At 43.9% G+C, this 27,170-nt stretch overlaps 1 protein-coding gene across 1 annotated transcript in view; it reads left to right on the forward strand.

The window, feature by feature from the left end:
• Window positions 1–1,887: 1,887 nt before the first annotated feature.
• Window positions 1,888–27,170, forward strand: part of LOC119252763 (coiled-coil domain-containing protein 162-like) — a 41,681-nt gene continuing 16,398 nt past the window's right edge. Inside the window, exons 1-10 of the mRNA XM_037520194.2 lie at window positions 1,888–1,907; window positions 2,947–3,042; window positions 4,072–4,227; window positions 9,165–9,394; window positions 10,618–10,756; window positions 11,818–11,938; window positions 22,276–22,385; window positions 24,305–24,454; window positions 25,270–25,323; window positions 25,896–26,063. Of these exons, the coding sequence (XP_037376091.1) occupies window positions 3,004–3,042; window positions 4,072–4,227; window positions 9,165–9,394; window positions 10,618–10,756; window positions 11,818–11,938; window positions 22,276–22,385; window positions 24,305–24,454; window positions 25,270–25,323; window positions 25,896–26,063 (1,167 nt within the window). The 5' untranslated portion in view covers window positions 1,888–1,907; window positions 2,947–3,003. The remainder of the gene's footprint in view (window positions 1,908–2,946; window positions 3,043–4,071; window positions 4,228–9,164; window positions 9,395–10,617; window positions 10,757–11,817; window positions 11,939–22,275; window positions 22,386–24,304; window positions 24,455–25,269; window positions 25,324–25,895; window positions 26,064–27,170) is intronic.

The raw sequence follows: 27,170 nt of genomic DNA on the forward strand, positions 1-27,170 counted from the left end.
GATAAAAAGATGTCAAAACATAATAAATACAAAATAAATTTTTAAATGTAAATAATACAATCAAGGGTTAATTGAGTAAGATATGAACAAAGCTGGACCCAGAGAGAGAAACAGTTCCATGGATGGGTAGGAGCAAAGAGCAGAAATGACATGAATGGACTCAGTCGGGAGAGATTGTTCGGGACACTATGCCTTTCTGCTCACTTGGACTGATAATACATGTTCCTTTTATAATATTGTTTTAAGAAGATATGTACAACCTATATGTGTCATAATGGGTGTGTGTCTGTAGAATGTACCTTGGGCATTTAGAGGAGAGCAAGAAGCAGCCAGGTAAGGAGATCTGCTCACGGAAGGTCAGAACCCAGGGGGGGCCCATTGTATCAGTGGTGACTGTTCCTGGCAGGAACTGAAACCACTACTCATGGATGAGCAGAAGCCGAACTTGGTCCCTTTGAATAGGAAGGATGTTTGACTGGGGGACTTCTCCAGTGGAGCTGAGTGAGAAGGGGAACTTGTTTTTAGGTCATTCGAGGTCTCCTCAGTTTTACCAGATGGCCAGGCAGCACAAAATATTAGACCTGAATTTTAGGCCTTACACAAACCCTTCTCCTTCACGTGGATATGATCTAAGTTGCCAGGGACGCTTATAAATCATCCTAGCAGTTAGGCAAGGGTTGCCACCTCACCGATCTCTGTTGTGGGCTAGCTGGTCCAATCTCGGGTTTCTTTGGGTTCGCTTGCTGCTAAACATCCCACCTACACACCCATTTCTAGGAACTCAGCCACTCCCTGGATCTTCCTCCACATTTTGATGGTATGTTCATCTCTGAGAGGTTCTAGTTTCTATCAGTGCTAAAGTCTTCCCGAGTCATTGACCCTCTCCTATAAAGCATGTCTGCCTTCTAACCAGGACTTGGATCAAGTCCATGAAGTTTTCGGGCAAAACGTCCCTTCTGTTCAGAGATACCCACCCCCCACCAACCTCTCCCATGTCAGCTTCTTTCCTTAGGCATCCACTAGATCTAAGCTCTAGAAACAGTCCTTCTTTGCTTGCTCTAAACTCTTAGTTCTCTCTGGACAGGAAAACCATTGCAATTTATCATGCATACTTCCTTCTCTATAACTGTGGTAGAAATTTCATACTCTAGGCTTCAGGATTTTTTGTTCTTGTTATGCAAAACCAAGTTTTGTTCAAAATGAAAACCCTTCTCTCTCCAATTCCAGGCAGCTACTACTTAATTTAGAATTTGGTTTTACATCTCAAGAATTATTGTTTTAGCTACTGGTCTTAAAATAATCAATTCAATAATTGAAACCTGTATTTGAGAGCCTCCTCTGAACTGTCCAATAGAGTAGCCACCTGTGGCTTTTTAAGTTTAATATTGATCAAGATGGAATAAAACTGAAAGTTCATTTCCTCAGCTGCTGTAATCACATTTCAAGTTCTCAGCAGCCACATGTGGCTGGTGGCTGTTCTATTTTGGACATTGAAATATAGAACATTTCCACATCAGAGAAAGTTCTACTGGGCAGTGGTAGCCTCAGGTGCATCAACCTTTTCCTTGAGGGCCGTGACTGTGAGAGTGAAGGGTAGTGTGTGAAGAAACGGGGCTGAGGGATGAGCTTGCTGAAGAAGAAACCTGTGCATATCTCAAAATGTTATCTTGCTGTATAGTAACTTTGAAGAAAGCTTTGCGCTTTAAAAACTTATGTAATTGCTTTCAGTGAGATTCTCCCCATGTTTTGATAGGAGGACATTTTTGGCAACTGGAAATGTTCCTGCCTACCAGTGTGTCACAGATGGCCTGTACCACGGGCTGCCACCACTGAGCAGCCCTCTTAAGAAGAGCATTATTGCTTCACAGCTCAGCCTGCCCCCGCCCCTGGATCCACGGAGCCACCAGGTGTGTTTAGAGGTGTTTTTATACCTATAAAAGGTATATCATGTGGAGGGAATTTTGTCGTTTGTTTACATTTGGTTAAAATTTTGCAGGGACTTTTAATGCGTTAGTGCCTGCAGTCCTGGCTGGCTCCCCTCCATTCACACGGTAGAGCAGTCTGAGCCCCTGTGGGCAGCTGTTATTTCCAGTCAGGGTCTTTGCCTCCACATTGCTCAACAGGCTAATGAAAGCAACATCATATCTGCTTACAGCTGGTTGCAAAACCATCACTGAATCTTTTCCATCTAATAAATAACAATGGCAGCAGTGTAATACATAAATTGGGTCAGCAGCTGAGTTTTAAGCAGCCTTGGTGACAATATGTGTTATTGAATGTAATCCTGGCAACTAGTATTGCTCCTATGCACTAGTAATATCAACCACCTTCTCAACTAAGGAGTTTAAGGTCCAGGAAGGCTAGAGACTGCCAAAAAGTCATGGCAACAGCACAAGGTCACAAATGGTGTTAGTAATCTAACCACCTTCTGAAAAATCAATTAAAAACATGACATTGTTGGGCCTCCCTGGTGGCGCAGCGGTTGAGCGCTGGGTTGCAAAGCTGCCGGCGACCTCTGCGGCGCCGGTTCGATCCCCGGCTGCTCCCCAGCCACCGGAGGAGGGTCCCACATGGCGCGCAGACCTCTCCTGCCGCCCGCTGCTCCCCTCAGCAGTGTACTTCGGTCCTTCTGCCTGCTCTGCTCCCTGCTCTGGCTCTGGTGAATTCTCTCACCCTCCCGCGCTTCTGACTGTACCCAGTGCATGTATAAACAAAAACGAACGAACAAACAAACAAATAAATAAATAAAAACATGCCTCTATAAAAAAAAAAACAAAACAAAAACATGACATTGTTATTCTCCTCTACAGCATCAGGGAGGATCTACCAAGAGCTATTTCCACTAATAAATAGATCATCTAACAGACAGCAGACACCTGTCCATAGACAACGCTATTACTTGGGGCCACATAAAGTATTGACATGTTTATGATTTGATTCTTTTAGGCATTTGTGCTGTTCCCTTGGAGAGCATTTCTGGAAGATGGAGGACTATTTCCAGTGATGAGTAACAGTCCAGATACCCTAGAGTATAACATGCAGGTAGGATAGAGCTTCCCACTTGTCACAGAATGCAGATTGCTTAGCAGGATACCATTGGGTCCATAGGTCAGATTCTCCATCTTCTAGTCAGCAATGAGTCATATATGAAACAACCAGAGTGTTTGGATTTGAAGCTGTCAAATCATGCTGCAAGGTGAGTCATGCTTTCTTATGACGGAGGAGAATGATGGACTCAGCTGGTTTTGACCTGGGTGTAGACTCAGCTAAGATCCCATGACCAGTAATGATGGGAGAGAGAGCCGTCTGTCCCCAGGCACTCTGTGGGCCTCTAGAGAATCTCCCAGATTGTGGCCCAGAGCATGTGACTCCCGACCTGCCCACGAGCAGCGGTGGGGAAAGAACTCTTTAGCAGGACTCAGGAGGAGGATTTCTTTCAACTATGTTTTTTCATTCTTGAAGTAGATATTATTGTGTTTTCATTTTTTAAATAGAAAATATAGAAAAGTATTAAGAACAACAGGAAAGTCAATTAAAAATTTGCTTTAAACTAATATAGAACTAAGGAGTGTGGGGGCGTGTAGCAGAACTGGGCATAGGTTGGTGGTTCTTGGGACTGGATGAGGGAACTCTTCTGTTTGCTTTGGATATAATCAAAACTCTCCATAGTAAAAAGGTTTTGTTTTTTTTTAAAGTAAAGTAGGAAAAATGGTTTAAAAAAATCAGTTGTAGCTCCCACAAAGAGATAATGATAATTCACATTCTAGTTTATTTTTCCCTTTGCAGTTATAGCTGTACTTTTTTTTTTTTATAACTGTACTTTTAAAGAAAAATTCCTATCACACTACATGCTCACCATGTGCAGACACTGCTGGAAGGGTTGGGAAGCTTGGTACTTCCATGTCTGGCATGTCCCAGGAAGATTTTGAGCTACCCTGCTTTTATGGATTTTTTTAAATAGTTGAGAGGTAGAGCTTGTAAACACAATTATTCCAGTGTTCTCCTATAGTACCATACATAAAGGATACAGAGAAGTGTGGGGAAAGGATGATTTTGTGTGTTTGGTTTCAGCTGTGCTTCTGCAGGCTGAGGGACGGTGACCTCAAGGTGGCTCATGGCGAGCTGGTGGGCATGCAGCTGCTGATGGAAGATGTACGTGTGAGCAGCTGTCATCTGGTCATGGACAGTCCCCCAGGAGAGCAAGCCCCACTGGACAGAAGTGCACAGGTATTCTTGGTGAACTGCCCCCACAGTTAGCCAGTCCTCATTGGGAGGTGGCCTTGAGAGCCACACCGGTCCCAGTGTCCCATGCTAATGCCACCTGGAAACATCGCTGAAGCGGAAGGGAGTCGTGAAAGCCCCTCCAAAGGGTTTCTTCTTAGTAAGTCCCATGAGCAGTGGTATATCCATTTCTTCTGATTTAAAAAATAGAACAGGGGCCTCCCCGTTGGTGCAGCGGTTGAGCGCTGGGCTGCGAAGCTGCCCACAGCCTCTGCAGTGCCTGTTCAATCCCCGGCTACCCGCAAGGGTCCTACATGGCGCTCAGACCTCTCTGGCTGCCCGCTCCTCCCCTCAGCAGTGTACTTCGGTCCTTCTGCCTGTTCTGTTCCCCTCTCTGGCTCTGGTGAACTCTCCACTCTCCCATGCTTCTGACTGTACCCAGTGCTTGTATAAATAAATAAATAAATTTAAAAAAAATAAAAAATAGAACAAAGTCAATGGGAGGGTCATTGAAAATAAGTGAAATAAAATTCTCTGACTGGCTGCTCTTCTTGTGAGTCACACATTTTCAGGACTGGCATGGAAGGACCGCAGGTGTGTGACAGGGGCCTTAGGTGAGCGATTCCAGCCTGGGTTCTGGTTCTCCTCCTGCAGCTAGCCAGGGTCTCCTAGGAAAGCACTCCCTCCTCCAGACTTGTCCCTCTGAAGCTGTAAGGTACCATGAGCCCTCAGGGCCTTAGTATCAGTTGAAATAATTGTGCCTGAATCAGGAACCAGGCAGCAGACTGTCTGGACACAGGGGGAGCTACTGGTGCCCCATAAAAGCTCCCTTTGGCTCCTTCCCAGAGTCAGACTTCCTGAGAGATGCCTGCACCAGCCATCTCCGCTTCCTTATTTTCCATCCACTCTCTAGAAACTACCATCTGTCTTCTTCTCCACTCCACCACTGAGACCACTTCATCGAGAGCACCAGGATCCTTGTCACAAGTCCCTGGATACTTTCAAAACACCCCCAACCCCCACAGCCTCTGGCACGGTGTGGTCTAGAAGCGTCTATAGCCTTGTCTTCTGAAGCATGACCCTCCTAGTGTTGCTCAAACATCTCTGGCCACGCCATCTCAGGCCCCACTGTAGGCCTCTCTGCTCCTGCCAGTCCCCCTAATGTGTGTATTTTCAGATTCTGTCCTTCTGTTTCTGCTATTACTGCTACTATTGGGCTGCGTTTTGACACCCAGCACTGCAGCCTCTGTGGGCCCCTATCTCCATTTAAAAAAAAAAAAAAAGTCCTCCCTGGTGGTGCCGGCGGTTGAGTGCAGTGCTGTGAAGCTGTCTGCAGCCTCTGCAGTGCCAGCTCCATCCGGGCCGGCCGCGGAGCAACCCACATGGCACGGCAGACTTCCCCTGTCTCGCCCGCTGCTCCCCTCAGCAGTGTATTTTGGTCATTCTGCCTGTTCTGCTCCCTACTCTGTCTCTGGTGAATCCTCTCACCCTTCTGCACATCTGACCTGTACCCCAGTTCTTGAATAAATAAATAAATCTTAAAAAATAAATAAACTATACCATTAAAAAAAGTAAAGTTATAGTTTACAACTATGTTACTATAAGGAATATGAATTGATATGATACATGAAGGCATTTTTTCTACCTAAAAGCTACTTTTTTTCTCATTTTAAAAGAAATTAAAGCAACTGCAGGACCCTAGGCACTGTGCCTTCTGAGTCTAATGCTCAAGGTTGCTCAATAAATGGGTTATGAGTTGAGATCTGTTCAGAGTTCTTGGCTTGGTAAGTATTCATCTATTTAATCCTTACAGTAATTCCATAAGGAATTACTCTCATTATTCTCATTTACAAATAAGAATGCCAGGGATCAGAAAGTTTATATAGTATGCCCAAAGTCTCATGCCTAGTGGATTGGAAGTTGGTCCAAATTATCATCACCATATGACCTCCAATTGGACTGCCCACACTGCTAGAAAAATTGGAGAGAGACCCAGATTCAAGCCAACAGGCTGGCCTGGAGATCCCTCTCTGCTGTTATGCTCCACTCACTCTCCCCAGGTAAAACCATCTCCTTAGAGCTGTGATGACAGTAACATAGCGTGACTCTCTAAATCTAATTGTGTAGCCCAAAGCTCCATCCTATCAGATCCAAATATTCAGGCTCAGGCCTGGTTCTGCCTGAGCGACAGTGCGTCCCACACTGCACTCATTGTACTCCTCTCAGAGTCACTCATCTCTCTTATTCTCGGTCACTTAGCCACCAGCTGTCCACTTATGCAAGCCAAGAAATTTGGACATCATCTTTCACTTCTCTTTATCATATTCACAACAGACACCAAGTTTTACTGTTCTATTATTTTAATCCTTTGAGTTTGTCTTCCCCAACCTCCTATCCCCACTCCCTTCCACCAGTCCGAATCATCATCACCATATGACCTCCAACTGGACTGCCTATGCTGCTACCATCTTCCAGTCCATTTACCAGGACAATATTTTTAAATGTAAACCTGAGTATGTCACTTCTCTCCTATAATCCTCCAGGGACTTCCAAATGCCGGAGAATAGGGGCCAAGTGCCTTAACTAGACCTTCACAACTTGACTCCTGCCAATTTTTCTGCTCTGAACTTGTATCATTTTGGCAAATGCAACGTGTACTCTCTCCTCCTACTTATCCTCAGGTTTCAACTTCCAAACCACTATCTTTTGGCAGCTTTTTCCTCCGCCTTTGAGCTGATATATTCTGTTCCAGTGCGAGCACGGCTGCTGTAAGTAGCACGTGGCTTTGCCAGCCATGACTTGAATTAGAGAAGTGTGTTCATCTTTCGAAACAAGTCTGGAAGGAGGCAGTTCAAGTTGTTGCAGCCATTCAACAATACCTGGGGAACTTCAACTGTGCCATCCTGAGTGCCCCTCATCTTTGTAAAATGGAAGTGGGGTAAAATGGTTTCTCTTTGAGGGGATCTATCTTTTATCAAAAAGGAAAATCTTTCCCAGAAGCCATCTGATGCAGTTTCCTTGCATCTGACCAGCTAAGACTGAGTCACTTCAGAGCTCCCATCAGCACAATCAGTGAAAAAGGCAGTGTGTGTAGATGTGCCCTCTAAATTCCCCCACAGGATTGGATGTTGCACCCAGAGGGAGCACAAAGATTAGAGAAAGTAATGCCGAGATGAAGAAGCTTGCTGGGCCCTTGGTCCCTCCGATCGCCCTTTTCTAGTCCTGTCTCTGATAGATTGCCAGCTTTCCCTCACACCCCCATCCTCTCCGTCTTGCCCTTTCACTTGTCTCCTGTTCCTTGTCCCATCTTATGAAACACAGGAAAAGACTTCTCTTCATATAAATATATTAACAAGGGAAGTTTGCTTTAAAGTTGTTTAGTTTTGGGCCTCCTCTGGTAGCGCAGTGGTTGAGCGCTGGGCTGCGAAGCTGCCCGCAGCCTCTGCAGCGCTGGTTCAATCCCCGGCCACCGGCGAGGGTCCCACAAGGCGCACAGACCTCTCCTGCAGCCTGCTGCTCCCCTCAGCAGTGTACTTGGGTCCTTCTGCCTGTTCTGTTCCCTGCTCTGGCTCTGGTGAATTCTCTCACCCTCCCGCGCTTCTGACTGTACTCAGTGCTTGTATAAATAAATAAATAAATCTTAAAAATAAATAAATAAATAAAGTTGTTTAGTTTTGTTCCATGACGTATACTATTTAGGGATGTTTAATCACTCACAGACATGGGGCATGCACTGCCTGAGTATCAGGGCTCCTAGTTTCTTGCCCCAGTTATGCCACTAGCTCTGTAATCTCTTAGATTTCAGTCTTTAAAACTCCAAAGTGAAGTGGATGAATTAGCTCAGGGTCTTTAGATATGTGCCCCAGTTGTCCTGGGGTTCCTCAGAAGCACAACTGGGCAGAGGGGACCACCTATGGTGACCTGTAGGCTGCTCTCTCCATGCCCACCTTGGTCTGTGGGGTGTTTTGGGTCACTCTGTAAAATTTCATTTGATGAAAGTTTTCTGCAGATAAAAGGAATCTGGAAATGTTTGGATTAGCTGACTGTTGCACCTATCTGGGCTACAAGGGTTACCAGTTTTCTACTGGGGCTGACTCTCCTCAGGGTCATGCATGCCAACTTTTCCTCTTTCTGGCAGCTATGCCTTTCTTTAACTATGCAAATAGCACTGATCCTGTTACACCAGGTGGTTGTTCTTCCTGTTCTTTGCCAGGCAACTCCAGTATCTAAAGTGCTGTTACCTGAGTGTTCTCTGAGGCCCTTCTTGTCATAATGTCATGACTCAGATTTGCCACCTTCCCTGAAGAGGAAAATTCCTTTTCCTGTGATGCTCTGAAGGCCTGGACCCAGGCCCCCATTCTGTCACATTCTGGCTGACCCAGCTCTTACACGGTTGGCTACCAGAGAGCAGGGACCTAAAAACCTGTTTCCTCCACATCCTCCAGGGCTCCGAGCAGCCCCTGAACACCAATGAATGAATGAATAAATCACAATTTTAAGTAAAATTGCCTATTGAATAATAAATTCAAATTGAGACATGTTTTCTGCCTAACTTTTAAAAGATGGGAGATGGAAAGGAGGTAAAACAAACTTAAGTTTCCATTTCCTTACCCACGAAATGGATAAAACCCCCAATTTCAGGTATCATTACAGTGGTACCATGCACGGGCTCCTTTTTTCAAAGCAGATAAATGTTGGAAGTGCTTTTTAAGCAGTGGTTCAGGGCTCAAGCAGAGCCAGTGATGCAGATATTGGTCTCCCTCCTGAGGCTCCCGCCAGCAGGATGCTTACCTCCTCCAGGCGCTGCGTGTGTGCAGGCCTGTAACCAGCCTTCCTGGGGAGAAGAGCCCCACTCCAGAGATTTCATTGTGTGGGGGCCGCATGTAGAAGGTTCTCCTGTATAGTCCATAATTGATGAAAAAACATTTCTATTATGCTTGCAGCCAAATTTGCCCCTAAGGCCAGGATTCGGAAGTCTGTTGCAAAGCCACCCCAGAGCTTCCGAGCTGCTGGAGGGCCCCTGCGACCCTGTGATGTCCCTGGCTTTGCTGAGATCATTTCTGGTGCTATGGAAGCAGCTGGAAGTGCTGAAGGAGCACTGGGGCCGCCTCAGGCTTCGAGGCCAGGATATCTATTCGCCCTCTCTTTATATACACTTCTCGGAGATCTATGGGTGAGTATTGCTGAGGTGGATTTCATGTGGATGAGCAGAACCTGGGGTTCAACAAATCCCTGCCCCTTGTTTTGAAGACAAGATTTGCTCCATGAATTCTGGTCTGTCCAGCCCCAGAGAAGCCAGCAGTCTGTGTCTCCAAATAGTGTTTTAGGGGCAAAGCTGATTCTATTAACTGCAGGATTCCACTGAGCAGCACTGCAAATCATTTACCCACAGTTCTGCCCCCCAGAAGCAGGGCTTCTGGTGCATCCCAGGGTACTGACTCTAAGCTTTTTAGTGCATAGATTCCAGCGAGCACTGGGTGCAGAGATGCTGCTTCCACTCCCTCCCCACTTTCTGCCCCATTAGACGTGTGCTGAGCCTAAGAGCCTCATGCTTTGCAGTCAGAGGGATATAGTATGGCACAACATGAGGGCTTAACTCTGGGGGATGGTGGGTATTTCTGCAGCTTCAAGCGCATGCTGGGCTTACCTAACTGGCAGTGAAGACATTTTTCTCCTGTCATATGTCTGTTACCAGACAAGCATTTACCGAACACACACACCCACCACCCTGGATCTTACTGAGTATGAGTTTTACTTTGGCAGTGCAATCCGAATCAGTTCCTTATGAAGTTATTGTAGTCAGCTATTCTGGCAACTAGGGAACAGAGGCTATTGCTGGGCCTCCCCGGTGGCGCAGTGGTTGAGCGCTGGGTTGCAAAGCTGCCCGCGGCCTCTGTGGCGCCGGTTCGATCCCCGGCTGCTCCCCGGCCACCTGAGGAGGGTCCCACATGGCGCGCAGACCTCTCCTGCCGCCCGCTGCTCCCCTCAGCAGTGTACTTCGGTCCTTCTGCCTGCTCTGCTCCCCGCTCTGGCTCTGGTGAATTCTCTCACCCTCCCGCGCTTCTGACTGTACCCAGTGCATGTATAAACAAACCATCAAACAAACAAACAAACAAATAAATAAAACATGCCTCTATAAAAAATAAATAAATAAAATAAAATAATAAAAAAATAAATAAATAAAAGAGGCTATAGCTATTTTGCAAAATGATGAATGAAATTAAGTGTACCCCATGTGAAAAGACCTCAAGATTGAATGTTGGTGAAGAGAGTGGCAACTGTGGTGAATTGGGAGGTTTATACATGACAGGAAACAGAACATGAATAAAAATAACTGTCAGGGAATCTAAATGAGAAAAAATATGTTTACTAATGCTTGTCTCTCTTTCTTAATAGGACTGACATCCTCTACCCCAGCATGAAAGCATTAGCTAGACAGATGGGGAAAGAAGATGAACTTGAGGAACTTATAATTTGTAGTCAGTCTATTCTTCCCCCAAAAGGAGCTTCAGAAATTGAAATCAAAACTCACCAGGTATGTAGGAGCTATCTTGAACTTGACTTTGAAAGTTTGCTTTATGGCATTATCATGAAAACTTACAGATATACCCAAGTGATGTTTTTTCTTAGTTAATTGTAAATTGAAGGCTTGTAAATCATTGAACAAACTCAGGGACAGAGCTAAGTTTTTAAAGGTGACAGGCTTTGATGAAGCAAATAACTACCCCTTAACGTATCAGTTCTGTAAGTCTACATTGTTATATTTTGATTTTCCTCAAATTAAGGGACATTTCCCCAAGAAAGATTATGATTTAAAAAAAAATAAGCTAGCTGCTAGCATTTTAAACATAAAATCCAACATATAAATAACACACCTCCCCATACCCTTGGAAATGGTATTTAAAACATCTCCTTGTTGAGATGGATTAGCCTATTTGGTATGGATTATGTAGTCTGTGTGGAGGGTGTTTTTCACCTTGATCCTAGAACTCTCCGGGCTGTGCTTATAGCAACAGGCAAAGCCTCTTGCTGTTTGGGTGTCAGTACAGAGATGCATGTCCACTGAACATTAAGGAGATTTCAGCACCACCCCACCCCAGCTCCAAGCCCCACTGCTAATTCTCCTGACCCCTGTTTCCCCTTTAGCATGTGAGGTCCGCCTACAGAGAGAAATGTGAATTCTTCAAGTATAACCGGGAGCAAAAGGGGCTCACCAAGATTTCTCTTGGTCATGTATGGAGCTTTAAATCTCATGAAATCCTCCTTTGTGTCTAAATTGAGTTTCAAGTTCCAGGGTTTCTCTCATCGTGACTGCTAACAAAATTCCTGACCACACTTAAAGACCCCAAATGCATTGAGCGCTTCACTATTTAGCAGAATTTGGTCAAAAGGGTTGTTATTTTATCAATCAGGGTATAGGCAAGAAAGAAAGATGTTCTCTGAGCAGTTGCAAACCCAAGAAAGAAACCCCTCCCTCTTCCCTGAGAGACAGTAGCTGAAGGACAAGACCAGGCCAGGGCCCTGCTGCTGCAGGAATATAATGTGGATCCATGGATAAGCAGAATGTGAAAGTGACTTACTCTATGCTTACTCTAGCTTCAGAAACTCCTGGAAAATCTTGAAATTCTTATGATCCAGGAGGTGTTAAGAAAAGTTAACAGAGAGATAACACTGGTTGTATCAGAGAAGTCCAAGGAGGAATGTACTCTTCCCACAGGTAAAGTATGCTTATTTCATTAATTCACAAAATAATATCCATCATTTATCCTAATTACAAAAGCAATCCATGTATTCATATTGATTGTAGAAATCACTTCAGTGCCCAGAAGATGATATTAAAATTTTTCTTTTACATCTTGGCCAGAGAAAAGTACTTTTAATACTTTGGTATATTTCCTTCCACTAAAAGGGCTTTCAAATAGAAGAACATGTTAGCTGCCGTCTCCACTCTGCTGATTAACTCATGACTGAACTAAAGTTGAACTGGGGGAAGCACATAAAGGCTTTCTAATTTGTTATATATATATATATATATATATATATGTTATATATATATATACACACACACACATGCACACAGGTATATATATTACACACATATATGAAATAAATATGTCAAAATCTTACAAATTCCTGTACTTGGGGTGGGAAGGCAATCAAAATTGCTTCATCTAAGGTTTGCAGTCTAGTCAGTTCACAGGCATGTGACTGGAGCACTCTCAGAGGATGCAGAGGGGTACTTGCTGCTACCTTGAAGTGCTTCATTTTAATGTATAGTTTGTGTTTAATAAGTGATTCAGCAGAGCAGGCACCAAGGGCTTGGAGCCTTGACTCCTGCTCAGGTCCACCTCCTGCTGCCTCCCCACCTTGCCAGGGGTTCTCAGTTGCCTGATTTTCTGGTCTCTGGCATCTAGGTGCCTCTAGTATCACCCTCACCATTCCCACCCAACAGTTGCTGTGGTCTTCCACCCCAACGGGGTCCTGCACTCACAGTGGGCTGGGGAGGGTTGGACAGGGGCATCTATACCTGGCAACATTGAAGGACCATAGCAACTCAGTGAGGGCAAGCCTGTTGCCCACCCCTGGACACCCAGGATATCCCAGATTGCAATACCCTTGGGCATGCCTCTCCACAGTGGGCTCTGGGTGGGGGGAGTGGGGAGCCATGGGAAGGTGGGACACCTAGCTCAGTTTCTCCACCTCTGGCCTCGGCATGAAGCCTCAGTGTGGTAACTGATGGGTTTCAAGCATTCACATGCCCAGTCACCAAGTAGGGGGGTTCCCCATGTCCCCATGAGGTCACACTTGCCCTGTGAGAATTCCCCTAGCCAGGGAGTGCAGCATTGAAAACAAATGAAAACATCCTGACAGGTTTAAGAAGAGACTACAGAAAAAAGGAAAATGTTTTCTATATTACCATATGTAACAATGCTCCCTCCCCCACCCCAACACCACTTTTTGAATAAGAGACCCTGCATTTTTATTTTGCTCAGGAGCCCCATGGATTGTGTAGCTGGTTCAATCTGAACTACAGGATTTACTCCAAACTCCTACTAATTCTATAGGGAAATCTACAATCTTTGCACTAGGGAAGAGTTGTCTGACAAGCAAAGTAAATTAGTTTTTCCGTTGGAGAGGCAGTCCACAGACATTGTAATGTTAATTAATAACCTTTGTCCTCACCTAAGACATTGTCATTTTATCACTGCTTCAAGCAAAGGCTTCTGTAAACAGCACTTAGGGAGAAGGCTGTGCAGAGAGAGGGGGAGCCTCCCCCCTCCGCTCCCCCCAGGCTGGGCTGCTCCGATTGTCACCAGAGAGCTAGCGTGGTTGAGCTCCAATTACAGAGCATTTAACAGACAAAGCGCCTGTTGTTGGTGCTGTGCTGGCTGCATCCAGGCGGCTCCTTCTCAGTCCTTGGAGAAAATCCACAGCACAGCAGGTGCACCCATCTGATGTTTGGGGCTGCAGTTCTCAAGAGACACCCAGAGGGAGGAGGGGATTGGAAGTGAATCTGCCCTGCCACGGTGCCTGTCTTGCCTGGTCAGGGTGCCTGTCAGCTGTGCTTGGAAGGGACTGATTCAGTCAGGGGCTAATGGGGTCAGGTAGAGGGGCGGGCAGCTGTTTTTAATGGTGATGAGGTCGCTATTACCAGACCTCACTTTGGCTAGAGCATACTGGCCAATTCTAAAGGCCTTGTTGGGTCGTCTACCCATAGATTTGATGAGGGCTGTTGTTTTGTTTTGGCCCTTTTGGCAAGGCTCCATGTGGAGGCCTGCAGTGCTGATTTCCCCCAGCACAAGTGATGGGGTCCCCCCATATGCCAGAGGAGCTTTTACATACGGTTATTCAACTTAGTCTTCTGTGAGTCTGAGGTGATAAAAACTTGGAATCCCCACCCATTTTCCTCATCTCAGCAGCAAGAAGCCACCATACTAGGTGGGTCCTCCAGGGAGGGGAGCTTCTTCATTCAGAATACTACCCTTTGTGTTTCAGGATAGGTGAGCTTGGGGCTGGGAATTTCTCCAGAGGGAGCTGCGGGTGGAGAGTATTGAGAATCAGGGCAGTATCAGCTCTTATCCCTTCCTTGGGGGTCTCTTCTCACCTTGTTGATCAACTCCAGCACCTACATTTACCCCTGCTAGAAAGGAAGCCTGGACTATATCTTCCCTTTGTTGCTTTCCTCCATCCCATCTTGTCTTGGGGCTCAATCTTTTCATACAGCTTCTGAGTGAGTTTCTAGTTTGGCAGTGAGTTACTGAAAATGTGGCAGCCATACCTGGCTCTGGTGTTAATTCTTGGTGGTTGAACTAGCACTCCCCTAGGACTTTCAAAAGTGGCTCTAGCAACCCCCTTTGGGCCTCAGAGCTTGCCTCAGGAGAGAAATTGACTCCACTGATTTGAAAGGGCTCTGCTCTTGCCCATCATTGACATGTTGACATTGAAGCAATTTTTAATTGATCTTCTAAATTTCCCTGAGCAGTGATAAGGTCAGTAGACTCCAAAGTGGAGTACATGTATCCCAGGCATGTGGGAAGAAAACATTAGAAGTTCTAAATAGATTAATGCATGTGTCACCCTCCACACTGAGGGTCCTTAAAATTACCATGGGGAGGGGGCCTCCCCGGTGGCGCAGCGGTTGAGCGCTGGGTTGCGAAGCTGCCCGCGGCCTCTGTGGCGCCGGTTCGATCCCTGGCTGCTCCCCGGCCACCGGAGGAGGGTCCCACATGGCGTGCAGACCTCTCCTGCCGCCCGCTGCTCCCCTCAGCAGTGTACTTCGGTCCTTCTGCCTGCTCTGCTCCCCGCTCTGGCTCTGGTGAATTCTCTCACCCTCCCGCGCTTCTGACTGTACCCAGTGCATGTATAAACAAAACAAACAAACAAACCAGCAAACAAATAAATAAAGCATGCCTCTATTAAAAAAAAAAAAAAAAAAAATTACCATGGGGAGGGAACAGACAAGTGAACAATCAGAAAATATTAGATCCATATCCCAGTATGTGCTTATTTTAAACCACCTTATGAGGTTAAAAATGATAACCTCATCTGTCCTCTGATAAGAAGTCAGATAAAGAATTTTAAAGGTCAAAGAAGCTTTTGGGAATGTGCATTGAGATCCATGCACATGGTTAGTGAACCTTAACTTAAATATAGCATATTTTGCAATGGTAGCCAGTGATGGGAATGTAGGTAGTTACATACAGGTAAACATAACATATTACAGGTGAGTGGACAGAAATCACTTCACCTGAGGGAAACACATCAAAACACTTAGGAGCATCTCGTCTCTATGAGGAACAAAAGTTCCTCAAAATGTAAAGGCAGTCTTCTCCCAGTCTCCCTTCTCTAACAGACTCCTGTATTACCCGAAGCTTTCCACCCTGTGTAACACAAGCCAGAAATGTACTTACTAAACACAGTGTTTGGGTTGCAAATATTTACCTAGTATCATTGATCACTGTTTGTGCCAAATCTGTTTTTGCCAGTTTTTCTGGTCCTCGTGTTTGAGTAATTAAGTGTTATATAAACCAATGAAATAGGAGTACAAAAAAAAGATCTCTTCTATAAAAACTAAGTTGAAAAAAATAAACTGTGGTACATCCAATCAATGGAATATTATTCAGCACTAAAGAGAAATGAGCAATTAAGCCATGAAGAGACATGGAGGGAACTTAGATGCATATAACAAGTGAAACAAGTCAATCTGGAAAGGCTACAAATTGTATGATTCCAGCTATGTGACATTCTAGAAAAAAGAAAACTGTGAAAAGAGTAAGAAACAGTGAGTGCCAGGTATTAAGCAAGGAGAGAGAGATGAACAGGCAGAAACAGGCTTTTAAGGGCAATTGAATGAATCTATATGATACATCTCTACAATGGTAGATATGTCACTATACATTTTTCAAAACCTACAGAATACAACACCAAGAGCGAACCCTAATGTAAATTATGGATTATGATAATGACATAGGCTTATCAGTTATAACAGATGTACCACAGTGTAGGGGATGTTGATAATGTTGGAGGCTGTTCTGGGGCTAGTAGGGAATATATAGAGACTCTCTGTCCTGTGTGCTCCATTTTGCTGTGAATCTAAAGCTGCTTTTGAAAAATAGCCAAAAAAAGGATGCATTTGGATTGTTTTGTGATTTTTATGTTCTCTCTCCGTGAAAACAAAGACATAAAAGAAAACAACAAAGCACTAGAATTTGTCCATGTATGGTGTATTATGGTTTATGGAAGAAAGATAGTACAGAACTCCATTGAACAGACACACAAAACTAGGGTCTCGGCTCTCAAAATATTGGCAAGTGTTTATATATTTATGTGCCTTTAAATCAAATAAAATGTCTAAGACAGTGCATGTCATTTTAAAGCATTCTCTGCTCTAACAAACTTCTTTTAATTAACCGAACAATTCTTAGTCTTTTTTTTTTTTTTAAAGATTTATCTATTTATTCATACAAGCACTGGGTACAGTCAGAAGTGCGAGAGGGTGAGAGGATTCACCAGAGCCAGAGTGGGGAGCAGAACAGGCAGAAGGACTGAAGCATACTGCTGAGGGGAGCAGCGGGCACTGCAGGAGAGGTCTGAGCACCATGTGGGACCCTCAGTGGCGGCGGGCAGCTTCGCAGCCCAGCGCTCAAACGCTGTGCCATCAGGGGAGGCTCATAATTCTTAGTCTTAACTGCATTGGGTAGGAGGATTTCTACTGTGTTTTACAGGGGCTTGGGGAGAAAGGTTTTGCTTGCTTGTTCTTGTCAAAATAAGTTTGGGAAACTTAGATTAGAAAATGTTTAAAAGGTTCTTTTACTTCAGACTTTCTCAGAGTCTTTACTATTCTACTGTGTATTTTAAATCCCCAGGAAAGAGAGTGAGTATGCAGTGTTCTTTAAGTTTATTTGACCAAAGAAATAATCTCCCTTTGGAAGCTCTATTATCAGCTCGGGAATTAGTGTTCTGGCGAGCAGTGAGAGAAACATGAGAGTATAGAATTTACACATATGCTTGGATCCACAAGGCTTTAAACCTACCCACCTTTGGGGGCTACCCTGGCTGATCAAGAGAATGACAGTGACTGACAGATGTGTACCTTCATATTTCAGTCCTGCAATGGCTTAGGATGAAGGGGCTACTGAGTCACAGAAGACTGGTGGTTATGTTAGAGAAATGAAATGCTACCAAACCAAGATCCCTTTCTTGGGGAATAGGAGCTGGGTGGAGGCATTGTTCAGAGGACAAGAAAGGGAAGTGGTCTGGTCACCACGAAGCCAAAGTTTCCTCTTTTCAAGGGACCTGAGAACACAGTGAGAGGAGAAGGGAGAAAAAAAACCTTCCTAGAATCCAGTGTGATGTCTGCCTTCACCTTCATTCTTCTGTCAAAAGCTGCTTCATTCGAGAGAAGCCATGACCACACGCACACTGAACATGAGACAGATTTGGAGACAGCCAGCTCCACTTGGCCAGGAACTTCTCTTAGATGAATTCTACTCTCTCTGGCTTCCTCTAATTCCTGCCTACAGATGCAGATGCGTGTCTGAACTTGAACTCATAAGGAAAAAACATTCTGGGAAATCTTCCTGTTAGCATGCAACTGATGGGTACCCAGGGACCCCACACTTAAGGGGTGCACTCTCTAAAAGGGATACTACAGTGCATTGCACAAAGGCAAAGAAAGCAGGCTCTTACTGTGAAAGATCTAGTAGAACTAGTGTACGTAGAAAGGGAACAAAAGAGAGGATATTCTTAATAATAATTTCCCAGTGGGCCTCCCTGGTGGCGCAGGAGGTTGAGCGCAGCACTGTGAAGCTGTCCACAGCCTCTGCAGTGCTGGTTCGTTCCCCACCGGCCTCGGAGCAACCCACATGGCAAGCAGACCTCTCCTGTCTCACCTGCTGCTCCCCTCAGCAGTGTATTTCAGTCAGTCTGCCTGTTCTGTTCCCTGATCTGTCTCTGGTGAATCCTCTCACCCTCCCGCACATCTGGCCTGTATCCCGGGTTCTTGTATAAATAAAATCAAATCTTAAAAAAATAAAAAATAAAAAAATAATAGTTTCCCAATAAAACCCCATCCCCTCATGGGCAAATGCCCAGCAAAACAGGTTGACCCAAAATGGGGCTGCGAAGACCTGCTAGCTTGCCACAGTTTAAGGTAACAATGATAGAGAATAACCAGAAGGTGTTTAGGCAGGGCTGAGGGACCTGAGACAAAAGGAGATACCACATCAAGATAACAGCTGCCATGGTCAGCCTCCCATGTCTCTCACCCATGTGTTTCTTTCATATAACTCCTCCACATGTTTCTTCCAAGTCCCCTTCCCAGCTGTACCATGCTGCAATTCGGGCCACAGAAACCAGATTCCAAGAGCTTACCTGCCTTCTGTGTTATACAACCTCACCTAGCCACTCAGCTCTGCCCTAGTTCCCAGTAGCTCCCCTACTCAGGAAGTCCAGTTCATGGCACACTGGGACTTGTAATTCCTGGTGACTAAAGTGGGGGTGGGGAAAATGGCCCCAGTTCTCTGCCCTGTGATGCTTCTCCCCTTTTATGAAGATGCATTCTCTGTCATTCCCAGCACTCTTGTAAAACACTTCCCCTTTCAGTTTAACCCAGAGCTAAACCCTAAACCAGTTTTGTCAGGTGACGGTCCCCAAACCAAAAGTATGTTGTTCATGTGATCCCTCACCAGTCTTATTTGTAAGCCAAAGATCTGCCACAAAAGCACAATGGAAAAAATACCCAATTTCTTATCTGAAAAATGTCTAAAATATACCTGCATTCTGTCCTGTCAAAACTTAGACTTACAAAAGTCTAAAACATTTTAAGAAGGGTGAACTACTAATAGACACCTAATCTCTTCTGGATTTTCCTCTTCAACTCTGCTGGGACACTAGTGATATTCACCTTTATTGTCATAAAGGAACAGCAAAGTCAGATTTATTATTATGGTATAAAGTAACCATTTAGAAGAGTGTGAAATTCCATTTTCAGAAGCAGGACCCCCCAATAAATAACATAATAAACGTACATACCAGAGGCTCCTGTTCTGTCATATGCACATTTCTGGGAGGACTGTGCTGGATGCTTCGTCTTGTATGACTGAGTCTCCTGGCAGAAAAATGAAAGTATGAGTCGGAAATCTCATCTGAAATTAGGAACAGCTGGAGGGAGGAGTGGCCCTGTGGGTGCTCTTGCTGATGGCCAACAATCCCACAGCAGAAAAGGGAGTGGGATGAGACTTGGCTCCTCCCTCTGCCTCCTCTGGAATCTGTTTCAAGACTCCCCTGGGGTGATGCAAAGGAATTAGACCTCATCCCACTAATTATCTTACATGTGTGCTTTCCCTCTTCCATATGGAAGCTCATAAGTGTTGACATACTACCATTGTTCCAGCACTGTCATACCTTCCAAAAAATTAATTTTTAACAGGTAGTGCATTCACGCGGTAAAAAAAAAAAACTCAAAATAATATAAAAAGTTGTGTGTTTAGGCCTCCTTGCACCCTATTCTACTGCCCCCATGTAAACACTTTTAGTAATTTTTTTAAAAAATATATTCTTTACACATATACTAGTTCATTCTTTCATTCAATGCCTATTTTCTGAGCACCCACTATGTTCTAGGCTACTCTATTTTAAGCACAGTTTTAGGGACACAACCTTACTTTCATGAAACAAAAGCCTTCCTCTAGTGGAGTTTATGCCTAGAAGGAGTAAAGAGACTATAAGCAATAAACAAATTAGAAAGTAAGAGAATGAGAAGGATGATAGTGTGGGGGGCTGAAGGAACACACTGCAATTTTAAATAGGCCCTCACTAGGAACTTGGCATTTAGAGTAAAGTTTGAAAAGGTGAGAGAATTAGTTATGTAGGTATCTGGGGGAAAAACATTCCCAGAGAGAAAAGCAGCCCATACAGAAGCCTAAGCAGAATGTGACCGTCATATTTAAGGGATAGCAAGGACCCAAGAGTCATAGGAGGTGAAGGCAGAGAGGAAGAAGGAAAGGACAAATCACGAGGGCTTTGCCAGGACTTCAGTGTTTGCTTTGAATATAATGGTGATGCCAGCACAGATTTTTGAGTGACATGATCTGATTTACATTTTGATAGAATCTTTAATTGCTGTGTTAAGAATGGACTATGAAGAGGGAAAGGATGAAAAAAGAGAGAGAATGCCTTGGACACTTTTGCAATAATCCATGCAAGAGGAGATAAAACAAGGTTGGGAGAAGTGGAAGTATTAAGTGCTCAATTCCTAGACTTTTTTTTTTTTTTAAAGATTTATTTATTTATTTATTTATTTATTTATTTATTTATGCAAGCACTGGGTACAGTCAGAAGCGCAGGAGGGTGAGAGAATTCACCAGAGCCAGAGCGGGGAGCAGAGCAGGCAGAAGGACCGAAGTACACTGCTGAGGGGAGCAGCGGGCGGCAGGAGAGGTCTGCGCGTCATGTGGGACCCTCCTCTGGTGGCCGGGGAGCAGCCGGGGATCAAACCGGCGCTGTGGAGGCTGCAGGCAGCCCCGCAGCCCAGCGCTCAACCGCTGCGCCACTGGGGAGGCCCCCTAGACTTATTTTTTGAAGCACTCAGTAAAGGACTGGATACTTGGTGCAGGGCAAAGAGTCCATGATAACTCCCTGGTTTTTGACCTGAGCAATTGGGAATGTAGAATTGTCATCAGCTGAGATGGAGAGGTCTCTCTATAGCGCATGCCTGGGAGGGATGTTCAGGAATGAATTAAGCACAAGTAAACTTTGAAATGTCCTAATATTAGGACACGCTAATGTCAAGGGCTGGAGGTAGGGAGGTGAGGAGGAGAACCATTAAGAGAAATCTTGTAGGAGGAAGAGTAGGGTAGGGTGGTGCCCCTACATCCAGGGATGGAAGTTTCTCAAGCAGGAGGAAGAGGTGAGAAACTGAAATGATGCTGGTTGTCAGATAAAACCATTGGCTTTAACCATGTTGAGTCACTGGTGTTTATAATGAAATCAGTTTCAATGGAGTAGTAGAGGTGAGAGACAAGTCAATGTGTTTAAGAAGGATTTTGAGAGAAATTGCACACGGTAAGTGTAAACATAGCTTTTTGAGAGTTACTACATGAGGAAGCAAAGAAATGAGGCAAAAAAAATAAAAATAGCTGACAGAGGAAGTGGGTCAGGAGAAGAAGTTTTGTAAAGTGGGAGAGAAACAGTATGTGCTATTATGAATGATCCAGGAAAGAGAGAAAAGATGATATCACAGAAAGGTAAGAGAATTCTGGAGTAATGACCTTGAGTGTGCTTGAAGGGATATCCCCCAGTACATTATATTTATCGTGTTTCTTATAAGAGAAAACATGTATGTCGACGTTCTGCACCAATCATTTTTACTTTATCTATGGCTCTTATCATATCAGTACATGGAGAAGGGCCTCGTTCTTTTTCACAGTGGCATAGTATTTCATCTAGAGGTTATACCATACTTCATGTGTTGTTTCCAGATTTTTGCTGTCCTAAACAATGCAACTCTGAATAATTGTGTGTGTACCTCATACACAATTGAAGCAGCCCTGTTGCTGCTTCAGTCAAGGAACTAAAATTCACAGTCTCTGCTCTTTTCATTTCTAATCTATGATTCTTCTCTCTTTTGGATAACCTCCCCTTATTTATTAATTATATATTCATATTAATTTTGCTTTGTAACACCAGGAATATACTTAAACAGATAAATATAATAGCTCTTCATTTATTCCTGACAGCTCTTAAACCAAAATAATTGTTCACATACATATAAGGACTTAATGAAACCAGTAGTCATGTAAGAACAATAACAGCATTTCACTTGGGATTTCTAGTTATGGTAACAGAATAATGTTCCCTGGACTTCAGAGGTTCTGAAGTCCAAATTAAGAATCCTGTTATATCTCTCCATGTACTGGAGGATACTGAACCCTCAACCCTCTCCTCAGATCCCCAGCCCCCCTATTTTGTATATTTGAAAATGACAGCTTTTTGTCCAGAGTTTTGTCTCAGAGTTACCTTGTTGTAGACATTTATAGCTGTTTCTACCCCTAGACCTCTGGAAACACCAAGTCATGAAAGAAAACTGTTCAGTCATAAGACCACAAATAGTTGAAAAATTTATACAGAGATTAATGGAGAAATACCAGGATGGTGGATTAGAGGTATGTATTTAAATTAGTCATTTTGGGTTTTTTCCTACATAAGCCCATAGAGGAAAACTTTCTTCCTGACATATTTCCTAATGCTCCTCTTATTCCCTTAGAATGGTGATGTGAATACTGAGTCTGAACTCAAAGTAGTGATAACTTGTTGTCATTTTAATTTTGGAAAAACACAGATTTCTAATAAAGATTGGAGAAAAAGAATATGGATATTGGTTAATTTCAGAATTGGCCAATATTTTTAAGTTTGTTTATGAAGTTTGCTTAAGTTTATTTAGGAGTTTTTTCAGTTTGTTTAGGAGTTTATTTATGAATGAGTTATTTTTAGCAACATTTCCTGCTGTTGATTTTTTAATGTAAAAAATTCTTAAAAGAGAAACCAAAATAGCCTATAAAATACAACATGGGTGTGGTGTGATATACATTTGTAGACCCCCCAAACATATATAGTGTTGTAAATCAGTATTACCTCAATAAACAGAATTAAAGAAACACCCACATAATGCAACCATTTAAAAAACATTTTAAAATGTACAATATGAACAAAATAATAACTCAGAAAGATTAACATTTTCTTCCTCATCTATGTCACCATCCCCACTTTCCTCTCCACAAAGGAAACCAATCAACTGCCTGTGTGTATACATAGTTAAATTCATAACAATGCTAAGTGGCATATATTTAACAGTAATGCATACAACACGCATACCTTCAGCCCTTGGAGTTTTAAACCATGTTTATTCTTGGTAGGAATTCCTTCTAAATCAAAGGAATCATGGAAAAGGCAGGAGAAGATAGTATATATGGACATTTGGCCACAACACAGTTTTTAGGATTGTTTGCAAATTAACCATAAGTGACTAGGTAAATATGGAATGATTTCCATTTCTTTTGGAATTCAACTATTAAAAACAAAGACTGATGAAAATGTGCTCCATATTTTCAAATTAGATTTTCTCTGATTTTACATCTTTTAAGCTCTTAAATATTCCCCAGTTTTATAATACTTAGTTACCTTTTGTTCATGACACAAAATTCACAAGCTTGGTTACAAATACATTTTAATTTTCTCTGAACTTGATTTACATGTATTTGCTTTAAACTTTCCGTGACACCCAAACATGGAATTGTGTACACTGGTGAGTGGGTGAACTGTTTCCTTTTGGGTCCCTGTAGCTCAGAGGTTCTCAACCAGAGGTGTGGTGGGGTATGCGCAGAAAAGCATTCGAATTAAAACATTTGTGGCTCACCTTAAAAAGAAGGGAGGCCTGTCAGTAGCTGCAGCATGGATGAAATGTGATATAGTATCTGGCTGTCAGTGGCTCAGGGAGGTTCAGCTTTGCAAGTAAAATGAGTGCAGGAGATTGGTTGCAGATCTATTTTTAGTGTTTTGAGGACCCTCCACACAGCTTTCCATATATTTGGGCTGATTCTTAAAGCCCAAGTAAGAGCTGGCCAGATGAAAGGGAGCAAGGGAGGCAAGACAGAAACATCTAGGGAGGGACAATAGCAGAGTTCAAAAGAAGACATTGGAAAGGTGAGCAAGGACCAGATACTGAATTGTCTCATGTGCAATACTTAGGAGTTTGGATTTTATCCCAAAGTCAGTGGGAAGTCACTGAAGCATTTTGTCAGAAGGGGTGAGTTTTAAAAACACCTTATATGTGGCTGATGTTTGAATTATTATGAGGGACTCTAAGATAAAGCAAGCCACAGAAAGCACATTTTGTATTCTTGTCCCTGGCTCTGCAAATGTTAAAAGCAGACCTGAAAGAGAGGCCAGCACAGCTGGAGCTGATGGTTTTCTAGAGGGAAGACATGGAAGAGGACCTGTGAGCCAAGGCAGCGTGTGCCAGCAACCCTAGTGTGGTGAGGCTGCCCCGCCACAGCAGCTGTGAAGAATGCGCTTTCCTTTTCAGGTCACATTCAGGAAAGACCACCTCGAGGCCTGCCTCCTTTCCCTGGGTTGTGATGTGATGGCAAGAGAACGCAGCAACTTCGAGACCTACTCCATGTTTTATGAGCATGTGCTGGAGCATGCGAGGCAGAAGCTCTGCCAAAAGGAGCAAGTATGTCCCCAGAGACATAAGAACTGTGATGGGGAAGGTCTGGCTAGGCAAGGCCGGGAATCACTTTGAAGAGGAAAGTAAAACAGAAGGTGGAGGGAGGTATTCTTATGCAAGAGCTGAGGGTAAAAGTCTCTCCAAATTTCTTTTCGCATTGGTTCATTTTCTTGGGCAGCTGCAAGGTGGGTGGTGTGCTTTCAAGGTGTCTCATGGAGAAGGACCAAAGGGATGGTCCCCAGGAAAAGATGCATAACTGACTTTCCCACCCCCAGCAAACACGAGACACATTGTGCTGTTCTTGGTCTTGTGTTAACCTGAGTTTCCTTGACAAATTCTGTCTTTGGTATGGGCATCATGGTCCCACTGATGAGACTTCCTGAAAATGAGATTCCACTAGTGGGATCCAAGCACTTCTGTCTTTGTCTGCACACTGTTCTGAAATGCATTGCATCAGAGGTTCAGTTTAATTTTAGTTTGTAACTAGGAAAACTGCAAAGGTCTGAAAAAAATCACAGGAAGCATTAGAGTATCAAATTGTGGGTCTTGGCTTGGTCTCCATCTTGACTCAGCCCCACAGCTGAACTCTCTGCGTTGGTGTGGATCCTGAAGTCGCTGCTGTCTTTTGATAGTGTGTTGAGCATCCCAAAGCCCAATGGAACGACAAGCACAGAATTTTTGCTCCAAGTGGAGCCTGAGTATCTCAAAATGAAGCACCATTAACACTAATAAGAGATGCCTGGAGCATGTTGCACTGAATTAAGCTCGTGGTTGGAAGAACAAATGTTTGAGTATATTATGCATTGTTCTCTCCTCCTCAGGAATTGGCTATCCTACCAAGAGGTCAGAGGCCACCTGAAGATGATGCTAGTCAGGTCAGTTATTACTAAAAAGTCTCCTCGATTTTGAAATCCACAATCTAAGAGGTAACCAATGCTCCTTAGAGCCATTTTTCTCTTGCCCCCTTCAGAGGAGGCCCACAGAAGCCCTGTCAGTGAAAATCCACTGCAGAAACTCACACGGAGCGTGTTTTCACTGTTTAATTTTTGTTGTGGCTTTTTGGGGGGAGGGGGGGTATTTTTAATTTTCTTTTTTGGTTTGTTTTCTCTTGAGGCCAGTTAAAGTACATGGCAAAGAAGACTGGGGTATCAAGGGAAGGCCAATTTGGAGATGGAGATGGAGAGGGTGGAAGTGCTTTCTCCAAATGGAAAGTACTTGATTGTGTCTCTTCTGGGGTCATTCATTCAGGGGCCATTTACTGAGCACCTACTATGAGTCTGGCACTGCTCTGGGACATTTGAACCAAGTTTTGATTCTTCAGCCCACATTTGCACAACAGGATATTCATCTTTTTCATTAGGTTCAAAGTGGAAAGTCAACATTGATATACAAAGTGGTGGCAGCTTGGAAGTCCTTTTCTATTTAAAAAATGCATTTCTGCTGCTAGGTTGCTGAGCTCAGTCACAGTATGATTATGGAAATCACAGCTCTGAGAGCCCGACTCGTGGATTTGGAAGAAGAGAATCTGAATCTTAGAAATCAGATTAAAAAAGAAGTCCAGGAAGAATACGAAGCATTAGTCCAAGCTTTGTTTGTGACATGTTTAAACATAAAAGTAAGTGACCTGTGTCGGACATCAGATCAGTCCTTCTTCAATCCCGCCAGAGGGATTGAAGAGGGGGTAGGCTTTGTGATAACAGAAGATTGTTGGGCCTAAGACTTAACCAGATCTAAGCTTTCACTGCAGAGTCAGCAATGGATGGTCATCATTTTACCATAACAGACACTGAATTTTTGATAATTCAGATATTTGCTCTTTTCCTCACTTTCCTGCCTATTACCATTGCTGCCAGCTGACTACTCTTGAGGAAAGTGAGAGGTTTGTTTCTCCAAACCCTAATAATTTCTGGCACTATTTTGTCTATTGAGTATAACCAGCCAAATAGACCCCAGTGAAAATAACAACAGGCACTGCCTGAGAGCTCCCTGGCCAAATTCAGAATTTGAATTGGCTTTCAGAGACTGTACTAACCCGAAAGCCTCTCTCTCATATCCAGTGTCAGGGAGCGGCTGAGCTGTCAGTGAGGGGCCCATCACAGGCGGAGTGACGGCAAGCCCAGGTGCCACAGCACCATGGAAGCCTGTCACATTCTTATGACATCAGAGCAGCTGTAAGATGGAGACCCAACACCTAAAATGGGCCTTCAGGGGCTTCATCCAGCTGCCCCATACATGTGAATTTTAGTACAAGTCTACCATTACCCCAAGCCTAGCTTTCCCCAACCCTGACCACTTCCCTATTGTATACACCCCAAAGTGAAAGCCACCTGGGTCCTTACCTTGCTAGCTCTTCAGGGGAATTCCAGGGTAGCCCTTTTGTTATGTTGAAAGGAAGTTCTGCCCATGCTCTGCCTTCACTTGGTCATTCCGGAGAGGACTGGAGAGTCCCTCTGACTTGTGGAGGCTCCACAATGGGCAAGCGCTTAGAGACAATTAAAGGATCAAATCCAAAATGCACCAAACCTGGTGCTGCAGGAGAGGGGTGAGCAGACAGTGAGGGCTGGGATTCACAAACCCATCTTTTTTTTTTTTTAATAAATTTTATTTTTATATTCCCCATACAATTGCAATCCCCTTATTTTGAACCCAATCCCTCCCCTCCCCGCCCCCCACTCCCCATAGAGTATCTCTGGTTCATAGTTGTTTGTTGATTTTGATTTTC

The sequence above is a fragment of the Talpa occidentalis genome, unplaced genomic scaffold, assembly GCF_014898055.3.
Source record: "Talpa occidentalis isolate TD23 unplaced genomic scaffold, MPIMG_talOcc4v2.1 talOcc4.2, whole genome shotgun sequence".
In the NCBI taxonomy this organism is placed as follows: domain Eukaryota; kingdom Metazoa; phylum Chordata; class Mammalia; order Eulipotyphla; family Talpidae; genus Talpa; species Talpa occidentalis.